This window comes from Rhagoletis zephyria, unplaced genomic scaffold (genome assembly GCF_001687245.7).
Source record: "Rhagoletis zephyria isolate East Lansing unplaced genomic scaffold, Rhagoletis_zephyria_1.1 Rzeph_scaffold_04403, whole genome shotgun sequence".
NCBI classification, from domain to species: domain Eukaryota; kingdom Metazoa; phylum Arthropoda; class Insecta; order Diptera; family Tephritidae; genus Rhagoletis; species Rhagoletis zephyria.
Genome location: NW_016161486.1, coordinates 23,688 through 37,892, shown reverse-complemented (window position 1 = coordinate 37,892; position 14,205 = coordinate 23,688). Strand labels below are relative to the sequence as shown.

Below are 14,205 nucleotides of genomic sequence, written 5' to 3'. Positions count from 1 at the left end.
GGTTACCAAGATAGACACATGTAACCATAAGTGGGCGTGGCTACGCCCATTTTCCAAAAATTTATAATTTGAGATGGAATGAGCCATACATAAATGATCAGAATGAAAATAAAGGTTGATTAAGCCATGTCTGTCTGACCGTCCGTCTGTCCGTGTACACTATAACTCGAGCAAAAACTGAGATATCTCAACGAAGTTTAATATATAGGTTGCCCTTCATCTGAGGTAGGTAGCTATTGAAAATGGGAGAAAGCGGACTGTAACCACGCCCCCTTCTCATATATCGGTATTTTCGAAAAATGCAAAAACTATGATATTTCAGTAAATATTGGATNTTGGGAGAAAGCGGACTGTAACCACGCCCCCTTCTCATATATCGGTATTTTCGAAAAATGCAAATACTATGATATTTCAGTAAATATTGGATCCAGATTGTTGAAAATTAGTATGGGAAGTAGAAGTTTGGTAAAGAATAACATTGTTAAGAAACCTTTGGAAAAGGCGCGTGACCCCGCCCACTTATGATGAAATACTGTATCTTAGTAGCCGCTTCACCAATCCTTACCAAACTCGGTTCGAGTATTTCCTAGGATTTAGCTAAGAAATTTGTTGAAAATCTTTGAAATCGGGCAATAGCAAAGCCCACCTCCCATTTAACGGTAATTTACAGATTCACGAAAACTGCGATAAATCAGTAACTACTGAAGCGAATTGACTCAAAAGCTATTACTGCAATAACCACTTAGCAGAAAATTCGATTATTGTAAACTTTTGGATTTTGGGCGTGGCGCCGCCCACTTATGACCACAAATGTGTATCTCGGTAACCGATATATCAATTTCTACCAAACTCGGTGCACTTAATAACCTTGGTACAAAGAAGAAATTGGTTGAATATTATTTAAATTGGCCTAAAATTTGGATTTACGAAAACTCCATATTTCAATAACTGAGGACATTCATTTACCCCAAATTAATACTTACAACAATCCCTGAACTATAAATAAGACTGTCATAAACTTTTAAAGAAAGTTGGAACGACGATAGCTGATGCCTGCGCCGGATGTATTAAATTTTTTTACTTACATAAGACATTGTAATTCAACGAAGTGTTTACAAAATTTAACAGGGGTAAATCGAGTAATTTGTGTTAGCACCCAAGGAACTTGTTAATTTAGCTAAGTATTCGCTGTTAGCTTATGTAACGTGTAAATATCCCTAAGAAACTTGTTTAATTTAACAAAGATAAAATTGCAAAAGGAGTTAGATCCGCGATGACGGCTTTCGTTATCCTTCGTCATTGATTGTTTTGAAAAGTCGGCAGTTCTTTGCCGAATAATTTAGTGATTTTTTAAGTGAATAAAGTGACATAGGAATTAAAGTAGGTAAGTTAACACTTATAGACATTTTAAGTTGTTTCAACCTTGTGCTGAATATCGTCTCGCCTTTCGTTAAATTATGTAGTGTATGTATTAAACAAATTTCTTTTCAGTCTTACAGTGTTCAGAACATTTTATGAAACTATTATCACAGTTTCCCGGAAAACTAGCTACATTTTTTAAAATTGGACAATTTATTTACAATCGCTTCGGATCTTTTTGAGCAAAGGATTAAAGATCCACATAGCAAGCAGCTCAAGTGATGGGTATTCGAAAAGAAAGTCACATTTAATATAGGTAAAATGAAAGTTTAAAATCTTCACTATAATCAATGATTTACATAATTAATTATGCATATTTGTTTGACAAGTTCTACACATGTATATGTTATGATGTTGTTGAACTCGATTTTATTGCCAACTGTAAAAATCGTAAATGGGCGTCACACAAAGTATACTATTTCGGATTCTCAAAATATGTTCACAGCCAATCTTGTGAAGTAAATCAGGCAATTGCAGAACAGAAAACAATTTATTATTGTTGTGGGTGGCGAATTTAATTTTAAGCAATTGTATGTCACATTAGATGGACCTAAGTACGCATTTAATTTTTATATGGAGGCTGTACAGTATTTTTATAACGCTTTTATCAACATTCAATGCTGTGTGTCCAGATCACCATTTATACTATAAATATAGCAAAGGTATATATGGCAAACCTAACCTAGATATCAACCTAGTCGTAGGTATCACATCAAAGACATATAATTAGAAAAACTCTAGAGGTAGATGTCACCCCGCCAGAAGAAATTAAATATTGCGCATAAAAATATCCACTACATACGCTAGAGCGGAAATGGACGACACGCCATTTCTTTAAATGAAATTAATTGCTGCTATATGTATGGATGTACACTAGGGTGGTCCAAAAATTCATGTGAAAATTTTAAGTCGTAATTTTTATGCTCTCACCCCCTAGGATTGTTCCATACCAAAAGAATATACCCTTCTTTTTTATACCCGAGCGCACTTGTGCACAAGGGTATATTAATTTTGTTCACATAACGGTTGAATGTAACAGCCAAAACGAATCGAGATAGATATAGACAAATGTATACATAAATTCTCAGAATGAATAGAGAAATAGATTAAGCCATGTCTGTCTGTCCGTCCGTCTGTCCGTCTGTCCGCCCGCCCGTGTACACGATAACTCGAGCAAACATTGAGATATCTCAAAAAAATTTGGTAAGTAGGTTTCCGTTAATCCAAGGTAGGTTGGTGTTGAAAATGGGCGAAATCGGACTGTAACCACGCCCACTTCCCATATAACGGTAATTTCCAGAAATACGAAAACTGCGATATTTTAGTAACTACTGAGAACAATCCCTGTGAGTTTTCTCGCAAACTTAAATTCACTTTCCCCCGGTTTGGGTGATTTGAGATGGAATGAGCTGTATACATTTGTCTATATCTATATCGATTTATTTAGGCTGTTACAAACAACCGTTATGTGAACAAAGTTATAACACCCTGTGCACGAGTGCGCTCAGGTATAAAAAGAAAAACGATTTCACTGAAAAATGAAAAATGCAAGTAAGAACAAATTTCGCAAACTGTTAGAAGCCTTACGTGCATACATTTATACATAAATAGACATCGTTGCGCAGCAAACAACTTAAAGCATTTTTCAGAAAGCAGCTTCGGTTTCAGTTTTTAGTCTTCAAACCTAATTGAAAATAATTATTTATCTACATGAAAATCAGCCCTGGGCATGAGCAAAAGATACAGAAAGCTCACGCTCTTTGTCTTGCCATCCTACACTCGGACGCTAGCAGCTCATCTTCAGTGGAGTATATACTGACAGACACATACATACGGATTTTAGTGGAACTGCTCGATAAGCCTCCATTATGAATTTTTCTAAACGTCTGTATACATATGCTTAGCCGCCGGCATGAATTTCTCATTATTTCGTGTATGTATAACTTATTTCCACGTGCTTCTTTCATTTGTATTGCACTTACGGCTGTTAACTTTCTTTGCTCATTTTGTAATCTTCTTAATACTAATATGTATGTATAAAGTTTAAGTTTTTAATCGTTGACTTTTCGATGCGCTTTTACGTTTCTTTAGAAATTGATGAACTTAAACAGCTGCGGGTACTTACGCTATACATACGGTGACCATATTAACCAACGTAAAATAAAGGACATTCTTTTAAAAATTATTTAGGAATACTTACATAAAACTTATATGATAAAATTACCTTACCCAAATTGTAATCTAAACCAAATATTAACCAGTTAATTGTATTATTTAATTGTACAAGTTCCCCTGCTGTAACAAAAAATTAAGCCAAATCCTTTTCAAGGATTTCGCCATTTTTTGCTACCAAAATGCGTTTACTATAATCCATACTGCAAGACGAAGCCAGCACACAGTGGTTCAAAATTGGAATTTAATATTCATAATTCACCGGAATATATTTATTTTGGTTAACATTTTCTATAACATTTCAAAAATTTGTTTGTGTAATCTTTTCGTTTTGGGAGAACCATACAATTGTTTTCAACTAGTTTTTGTTATGTAACATTTATTAACTGGAACAAGAGAATACATTTTCTTCAAAATTGCTACTTTTTCTGCATTTTTCACTTAATAGAAATTCACACATCAGGCTCAACTGGTCTCTTGCAAATATTATAATCTTTCATAAAAAAATAAAAACTTATCAAACTAAGTAAAAAATGAAGGAAGGCTCCAGTGAATTACGAACACTAAATGCCAGTTTTGAACCACTGTGCAGCAGGGGGTTTATTGTTTTCTTTCTGTGTGTGGAAACTCAGCGAGTAACACGATCCTATTTTACAGATTGTACAAAGGTTACGGATTAAATAGAAAACCTTAAGTGGGGGGCGAAACAAACTGGCGAAGGTTTTCATTATATTTTGTAAGGGACAATTTTATTTTCCATATTCTGTGTTTAAAAATGTATCTATGAAAAATTCAGAGCTGATTTAATGGACAGTTTAAGAAATAAAGGACAAAAGGCGTCCTTTATTTTGAAAAAAATTAACGGACAGGGGGTTAAAATAAAGGACTTTCTTTAAAACAAAGGACGGATGGTCACCGTAGCTATACACACATAAATTACTGAATCGCCAAAAAACTTTGAGAATAAGGATTAGTAAAGTATTGTTTATGGCAATTATGGCTAAGATAGTTGAAAGTCTTTTGTAATAGAAAGGCAGATGGCAAGACAGTTTGAAATATATTGTTTATTCTGGCACGAGTGTCTTACAAAAAGACTCCCTTGCCAACTTTCATGGTGAAAAGCTTCTTTGACAGAAAGCACTTGTTCCAACAGTCGCAAAGGCCTAGTGAGCAAGCACTGTCGAGAGATGCGAAGCCGGGCCCTCTAGCAGGAGTATTTTTATTTGAATATATTTTTTTATTTTTAAATTTTATTGTTTTAAAAAGAAAACAAATATAATTTTTTAAATTTTTAGAAACATATTATTTTCTTGTTTAAACAAAAGTTTGCGATTTTATAGTTTTGAAGAGATTTTATTTTTTTAATTTCGTGTAGTTTTTTATTATTTTTTTTTAGTTTTTAGATTTGGTTGTTAAAATAAATAATTTTTTTAATTTCTTTACATTTTGAGGAACTCATTTTATTTTTTTCGATTTTATAGTCATTATTTTTTCCTTCTTGAATATTTGTTCTTTTAATTGATATTATTTTAAAAGCAAAAACTATTTTTTTTTTTTTATTTTTTTTTTCTAATTTTTTCTTTTTTATTTAATTTTTATATTGTATGGTTTAAGCNGATTTTGAGGAACTCATTTTATTTTTTTCGATTTTATAGTCATTATTTTTTCCTTCTTGAATATTTGTTTTTTTAATTGATATTATTTTAAAAGCAAAAACTATTTTTATTTTTTTATTTTTTATTTTCTAATTTTTTCTTTTTTATTTAATTTTTATATTGTATGGTTTAAGCAGATCTAAATTTTTAAATTTTTGGAAAATTATTTTGTTTTATTATTATTAACTTATTTTATTATTATTATTTTATTTTATATTATTTTCTGAGTTTTATTATTTGTAATTTAAATTTAAATTTATATTATTTTAACCCCAGATGGCACTTATTCATCGAATCGACGACTCTTAGCGTTTAATAAAGTGGGAAAGAAATCCCGAATCTATTTTATTCGAAAGCACTGCAGAACAAATCAAAATAGGCGTCGCACACTAAAGTTTTCACACAACATAGACATATACATATAATATCAACGCCAAACTCACGGAAGAAATGGGGTTATTGAAAAAGGGAACGTGGCACCTCCAACACAAACTGAATTTCTCACATTAGAATGTGTATGTGGTATGAGAAATTCAGTTTGTATGGGATGTGCCACGCCCGCTTTTTCAATAAATCCCATTTTTTCCCATGAGTTTGGCGTTGAAATTATATGTATACCTCTGTACAAAGTTGCAGCACTCTACGATGAATACTTCCAGAGATATGTTNAAAATGGGGTTATTGAAAAAGGGGACGTGGCACCTCCCACACAAACTGAATTTCTCACTTAGAATGTGTATGTGGTGTGAGAAATTCAGTTTGTATGGGATGTGCCACGCCCGCTTTTTCAATAAATCCCATTTTTTCCCATGAGTTTGGCGTTGAAATTATATGTATACCTCTGTACAAAGTTGCAGCACTCTACGATGAATACTTCCAGAGATATGTTGTGTGAAAACTTCAGATTGTATGGGAGTTGCCCAGCCCCCTAGATATATCGAAATTATTTTTCTTCCATTATCATCCCTAGAGGGTCTACTTAGGGTCGATGTTGAATAATATCGGTACAGCTGTTCTCGAGTTTTTCGATTAGAAAAAAGCGAAAACCCGGCTTTCAAAATATACATATATTAGTGTAGATAACGAATGGAATACATTTTTTAATTAAATGTATCCTATGGAAAAATATTTATGAATATTTTTTTTTTCAACAATTGCAGACATTTGAAATTAATTTCAAGAATTTTCCAACAGAGGGAAGCATTCAAGCGTGAATTTTTTTTCTTTCATTTTTCAATATAAATAAATAAAAACCAGAGCTTTTTAAAAAATCACCAGGAATAGATCGACGCGAAATTTAATTGTCTTTTATTTAATAGAAAGAAACTTGAAATCGCAGCCTTTTTTGGCCCACTGTGCGTCGTCGAATCGACGAACATGGGCCTTAGCGTATAAAAAATATAAAGTGCCATCTAGGGTTAAAACTTAAATACATTTTTTGCAGCCAATTTCACGCAATTTAAGTAAAAAATTATTTTAATTTTTTGAATTTAATTGGAAATTGACAGAAAATAAGAAATCAGTTTCCATTTCAACGGCTGGTGAAACCGGCGCTTAGTTTCATTTAATTTTTATTAACTTAATATACTGGTTTTATTTGTATTTATTTTTGAAAATTTTATTGGTAAAAACGGAACAACGTCCAAAGTAGCCATAGAACGCAGGAAGACGCTAAACCTGCTGGCATCAAAATGCTCTTTGACTTGACTGGTCCCTGGACATAGGGACATTCCTAGCAACAACCCGGCCGACGAGCTGGCAAGGAAGTGGACGGANGTTGTACTGGTCCCTGGACATAGGGACATTCCTAGCAACAACCCGGCCGACGAGCTGGCAAGGAAGTGGACGGAAACACCTGCCATACTACCAGGAAAATTTTGCCAAAAATTGATGTAAGACGATCCGTAGCTCTTACTTGGCTGGATCGCTCCACTCTCAGATTAGTAGTCGGGGTAATCACCGGACGTTGCCTCTTGCCTGATGGGCACACATCGTAAAGGGTTAGGATATCCCACAAACGATTTTTGTCGCAATTTCAGGGACGAGGAGGAGCAGGATACCATCGAACACAATCTCTGTCATTGTCCCGCCCTGGCCAACACGCTCAACTAACTGTTCAACAAGTACTTTCTGTATTGTTTAGCCGACTTGAACTCGGCGAACATCCTCGACTTTTTGTGATATATAAACGCACTCGTTGGTAAAATTACTAAGTGAAGGAAATAATCAAAAATGGCTTCGGCCAGTGGTATCACAACGGGCTTTCCAGCCTACGTGGGCTCCGTGCTCTGCGAGGAGCAGCCACTCTAACCTAACCTAACCTATTGGTAAAAACTAACAGAACCAAAAAATTTTCAATATAGTTGCACCAATTGACAACTGATTTACGAAAAACTTTTGTCTTTAGAATTTCCCTGTTGGCCACTGAATCGAAATGCTTCGTGAAATTTTATACATACATATATATGTATATACCCTTGTGGTCAGCTGAGTAAGTTAGGTGACATTGTCACGAAATATGGCTATATTTCTTTTGTTTATTTAATGTTTATTAATAATAACAATAGATTGGCGGTGACACAAAGGGGAGGGACCTACAGTTTTACACCTACTCGGAACGACGATTGTATTTTTATGAGAAGCTGTTTTTCATGTCAGAAATACACTCGGGGGGCTTGTCATTACCTGCCGCCATTAGAAAACAAATTATTTTTTATTTTTTATTATTATCTCACTTCAACCGTGCAAAAATTATAAATGCACCCCATATTGACCAGTTTCAACAATTCATACTTTGCTATTGAATTAAGTTATTCTGTGTAGTTTATCATTTAACAAAAACCTTCAAAATTCAAGTTTTGAACTTTGTACAATATTGAACAAAATAATTGAACAAACTCCCGTAAAAATTGCAAGCCTTTTAATTAAATTTCTTAGAAATATTTTTAGTATGCAGTTTTATAAGCTATTCAATTTTAGTACAATAATATCTAAGCTTGAAGTGGCAGAGCTTGTCGCTGATTTTTGGCAAAAAAAATGACAAAAATCGGTATTCCTGGCTACTTAAACCTAACGCTGTATAATACCGTAATTTATTAAAAAGTCTGAAATTATGATGAAAATTGTTTGAAAGTTTTTTTAAATTTTGTCAAAGTTTGACTCATATGGTTTGTGTTTGAGAACTAACTGAAAAGAAAAATCTTTTAAGCCATGTTTGTACATACGGACAGGTTGCTTAACACTAGAATGGCTGGAAAACCGACACACCATGAAAGACGGGCGGGGTCATTTTATCCAACTATTTTAAGATTAGATTTGGTAACAAAAAACTTGCTGACGCACATAGGGGTATTTGACCGATTTAGGCGGCCAAAATTATTTTTATGAAAATTTTAACTCAAAATGCTTAGACATATTACGACATTTAAAACTGTAAATGTTTAAAATCAAGTAAATAGAGCGGGAGGATGTCCAAGTATTCCACCAAAAAAACGAAAAAAAGGTGCTTAAAGTTCGACATCGATAGACTCCATATTATCGAGGTCCCATTGTAGAAAAATTGAGACCTACGTGTTCGTATCGGCGAGGAGAAGCTTTATATCTAAGTTAGAACAATGAAAGGGTTGTCACCTGCTTAAAAATTAAATGCAATTAAGTTAAATTAATTACTACAATGTGGGTAACATTCGAAATGGGTTTTAAAAGGCTTTATTTTCAAGAAACGTGTAGGAGGGTTGCCATATGTTTAAAAATTAATTTATAAGGTTATAGTTTGAAACTATCTTAAACAGGGCTGCCACCTTTTAAATTTAAAATTAAATACAATGTATATAGTAGGTTAAGTTAAATATAACAATATGAATATCATACATAGGCAAATCTAAACAACAGGTAACCTTTGTGTTATTTAGCTTTATTTTCACTGTTGTAAACTATATGAAGCTGGTTGCTTTTGGATATAATTCATTGACGTATACTTGAGGCCTCAAAAAAAATGTTGACCAATTTGCTGCATAACTTTTGAATTATAGGTGTTTAAATTAAAAAAATAATGAAAACAAATGAATTTTTTATGTAATTTTTAAAAGGGGCACAATTAATTATGTCAAATTAGCTTTTAAGATTAATAACTGCTGGTTAGATTTCGAGTTTGATTGACTCTCTTGGTACGCGATTTAATATTTATGTGCCCGATTCGGTGATGAAGTAATTTGTTTAAGTACTTCAGATGCATCTCTCATTCCTGCTGACCGTAATTTTATTGTAGTAGCTAGAGTCAACTCTTCCGTATCACTACAGTTCCGTAAATTTTCGGTTGTACGTCTCGTCGTTCTATCGCTGGACTCAACCAAAGGTNTCCGTAATTTTATTGTAGTGGCTAGAGTCAACTCTTCCGTATCACTACAGTTCCGTAAATTTTCGGTTGTACGTCTCATCGTTCTATCGCTGGACTCAACCAAAGGTTTGGTAGGCCGTCCTGGAAGACTGGTCGTTTTTGGTATAGAAAAGGATTCTTTAATCCATTCCTGATTATTTTTTTATAAAAGTATCGGCTATTCTATGGGCTTCAGTCCACTTTTTTTAATTGGCTTTTCAATTTTTCAAAACTATTTTTACCACAGTCATTTATTCTTGGAATAATTTTCCGACTTCAGTTCTTGTTTTTGGGCCGCATCTATCTTTGCTTTCATTGAAGAAATATTGCAGCATTCGGAAACTCGTAAAATTTCTCCGCGAACTATGAACTTGACACACTGTGAATTTTTATTAAAGCTAGAATATCTTCGTGTTTTAAGCATTTTTAAGTACACACGCGGTAGCAAATAAATATCTGATATTTGAGTGTTTAAGCCGCTTGTATTTTATATACTGAAAATAATGAATGTCAAAACTGTTTTATGCAATGCCTAATGTTTTTGATGTAATCAATTCGCGAATATTCGAGCCTACTCTGTATTCAAAAAATTCTTAGGATCTTATTGCCTTAAAAACTGAGTATTTAAAAACTTCTTACGATTTTTTTGCCTTAAAAACTTATTTGCATATTTTTACTAGAACTTACCGTCAAGCAGAGATTTTTTTTCTAAATGTACTGACAACTATGTATTTTCTCCTCTGTAACTCTCCAAACTTTTCAATTCAACCCATCTTTAGCTAAACGCCCCCCCCCCCTCCGTTCCCCCTTTACCTATTGAATACTTTTAAGGGAAACTGGTACAGTACTGCAGCAATATTTTCGGTTCATTTTTCGGCAGTAGAAAGTATTTCCAACGGCCACTGCATAGAAAACGCACATTTTCAGCAGGTTTTTTTTTTTTTGTTTCCAAACTATGAATTGTCAAGCATAACCACCAAGCAAGAATCTCAGCGCCGTTGAGTGGTGTTACATAACTTTATGACTGTAGTTTATTCCTCAGTTCATATTATATTTGTATTAAACTATGTGGATTATATGGTATATAATTAAAATAATAATATAATTAAAAAAATTAACACACGATTTAGAGCAGTTTTTTACCACTTCGGCTTGTATTAAACACATCTAAAAACCAAATAATCAATTATCAACACGGTACTTTGACAGCGCGGTGCGAACGAATGAAAACAAAGAGGGATTAAAAAATAACGAAATCTAGTCAAGAATTATATTCTCTTCACCCTATATTCAGTTATAAAAGAAAAATGTGCCTTTTTAAAATTCGACTTTTGGTCGCCTAAATCGGCCAAAAACCCCTCTGTGTGACGGTTTAACCATGACTTTTTCTCCTCTGTCAGTTTTCATAACAAAATTAAAATAAAATAAATCATTTTTCACTTAAATTGCTTTAGTTGAACTGGGTGTTATAGTTTTAAATTATAAACTGTTTATTCCTTCTAAAACTAACATAAGATTTAAATTTTCCTCTTTTTTTTCTTAGTTTAGTAACAAAAAACCATAACATACATATATATGTACATTAAGGTGCTTTTTTGCGACTATTGTTTTTTTTCACTCCTACCTCGAAATTTTATGGAAAACACCTAAAAAAACTCATGAAAATTTGAACCCTTAATATTCACATTAAGTACTCTCCCAAGGTGTGCAAAGATTTCCCATATAAAATGCGCGTAGACTTGTAGGTTTTTTTTTTTCAAAAGTCTACAGCTCAGAGGAATTTTATGATACGATCCTGGTCAATGATGGCTTTTCTTCAGAATTGAATGCTCTTTCAAAGTGCTCATTGCGGTGGAATCCTAACTCCCACCAGCGAGGTAGTACGGGTCACTAAAACCAAATTTTTTCATGAAATTCTCGTTTTTTTTTTGCCTCTATCTCGAAAATGACAAGAGCCACAGAAAAAATATGAATAACAAGCATGTAGGACATTAAATTTCCTACAAAAAAGTTATACAAAACCACATCGCTAATATCACATTTCTTGAGATATTGGGCTTTGAAAATGATCAACAATTTCTACAATTTAGCTTAATAATCCATGAAAATTCCACACTACCTCAACTTCAAAGCCCAACACCTCAAGAAATATCGATATTAGCGATTTGGTGGCCCAAAACTTTTTTGGAGGATATTAAAATTCCTACAAATTTGTCATTTATATTTATACCTTTCATGCGCATTACAACTTTGATCCGATGTTTGTAAGTACCAGAATAAAAAGAGATATACCAATTAAAATGTATACTTATATGATCAGAACGTCGAGCTGAGCCGATTTAGATTGTGTAAGTGGACGTATTTTTGTATTATATTAATCATTTGTCGGAACCGGAAGAATTGGATTGTTCAGAAATGAGGTCTTTTATCATAACTCTCCATTTATGGGAACATGAAATTTCGCACTGTTTTCACTCATTATCAACAGAATACTTACAGTGAAAATAACAAGGATCGGGTCACTGTAACATATATCTCCCATCCTAGTGATTGTTCAGATATGAGAATTTCATTATACCTCCTGCATTTATGTAGTTGGGAACATGAATGAAAACTTCCAGTGGAAATGGTGAAGATTTGGTCGCTATAACCTATAGCCTCCATACAACGGATTGCTCAGATATGAGTTTTTTTGTTATAACTTCTCCATTTATGCAGCTATAAACCTTAAACTTCGCACTATTTTCACTCATTAGCAACAGATAGTTACAGTTTCTCTAACTTGTTTTTTTTTAGATCTTGTTTTTTCGAGATACGGGCAAAAAACTAGAATTTCATGAAAAAATCAACACTTTTGTGGAGCATTCAACTCTGAAGAAAACCCATCATTGATCAAGATTATACAGTAAAATTCCTCTGAGCTGTAGACTTTTGAAGAAAAAAACTCAAAGTTTACGTGCATTTTATATGGGAAATCTTGCACGCCTTGGGCGAGTACTTAATGTTTATATTAAAAGTTCATATTTTCAGGGAATTTTTTTAGGTATTTTTCACAAAATTTCGAGTTAGAAGTGAAAAAAACCATAGTCGCAAAAAAATCACTAATGTACATGTTTGCCAAACTATTTATATCCGCCTTTTCATGTAGTTGTACTACTTATTTAAGTTTGAGGCACATACATAAAGAGAAACTGTATGCATTTTTAATAAAAGACACGAAATATTAACTTAGAAAAGTAACTTTCTTCTTTTCTTGATCTACTGAGTCGGGTACATGAAGTTAGGTCATGCCAGAAAATATACTTTTTTACTTGTTTTTATTTATTACATACATATTTATGTTCTAGACGTCTGCATGAATCAATTCAAAACGATAAATGAATCATTCATATTCTAATTAAATGAATGTGATTGACTATGACTTTTATTGAATTTTAATGAATAGGTGTGTTGTTATGAGTATCGACAGAGCAACGTTCAAACGTTGTAAAACGAATCAACTCATGCAGAGGTCTAGTTTGTACATATATGTAAGTGCATTTTCGAGTTTTAAATTAAAATACTATACTCTCATTCCTCTTTCTTTATTGGCGCTGTAACCGCCTAAGCGATTTTGACCATTTTTTATTGTAGTACATGTATTTTGGAAATCTTGTTTTATTCAATTAATTTTTCCAGGGCAATGTTCTTGAAAATAATCCAGGCGAAGGTATCATCGTGTCGAACCAGAGTCTGGTGCTGCAGAATGTAAGCCGCGCTCGTGGAGGTATCTACACTTGCATCGGTAGCAACCGAGAAGGCGATGGTGAGAGCAATCCAGTGCATCTGGATATACGATGTGAGTATCAAATTTAAAACAAAAACTACCGGCAGTTGCAATGTACACACAGGAAAGCATTCGTAGAACAATGTTACAAATTTTTTGCGGCGGTAGTGCAACTGGCATGAATGAGCAATTTTTTACGACACCAAAACTGAGCTGAAAAACAAATATTTTACTAGCCACCTCTCAAATTTCATACATATTTTGTCGCACACAATTTTGTTGTAGTGTTTCTAGGCAAAAATTTATTTGTTCTTCCGTCTTCAGCAACCTATCTGCAATCTCAAAAGAATGATAAGCATGCAATTTACAGCTACTCGCTTGCCAACTAAAAATTATGAGCTTTTCATAAATGTGTGTATGTACGTGCATATACTTTACACAAGAAAACTGAAGGCACATCCTGCCTACTACTTTTGAGTGTACTTCTGCATATGAAAATACATACATACACACATTTGTTCGCTCTTAACCTGTTGTCACATTTTTCCTGCCTATCTATTTATCTGTTTGTTTGCTTCCCAGGTTTCCTAGGCTTTACTTTGGATATAGAAAAAAAAAACAATTGTCTGCCAACCCTTATGGCTGGCGAAGAGAAATTACAAATAAACTCGAAATGCTGCAAAACAAATCACCAAGCAGGCCGACAATCCTTTGACTCAGCAGGCAGCGGTTGCCAACCTACGCTTACCCGCACACATCCATATATGTATGTGTACATTTAGAAGATTTTACTTTCGATTTGCAAGTTGCATCGAACC

General features: G+C 33.5%; 1 protein-coding gene across 1 annotated transcript in view; it reads left to right on the top strand.

Annotated features, from left to right (window-relative positions):
• Positions 1 to 7,478: 7,478 nt before the first annotated feature.
• Positions 7,479 to 14,205, top strand: part of LOC108370691 (uncharacterized) — a gene marked incomplete at its 3' end in the record, with an annotated part of 27,841 nt that continues 21,114 nt past the window's right edge. The window contains exons 1-2 of the mRNA XM_017626072.1: positions 7,479 to 7,520; positions 13,300 to 13,459. Of these exons, the coding sequence (XP_017481561.1) occupies positions 7,479 to 7,520; positions 13,300 to 13,459 (202 nt within the window). The remainder of the gene's footprint in view (positions 7,521 to 13,299; positions 13,460 to 14,205) is intronic.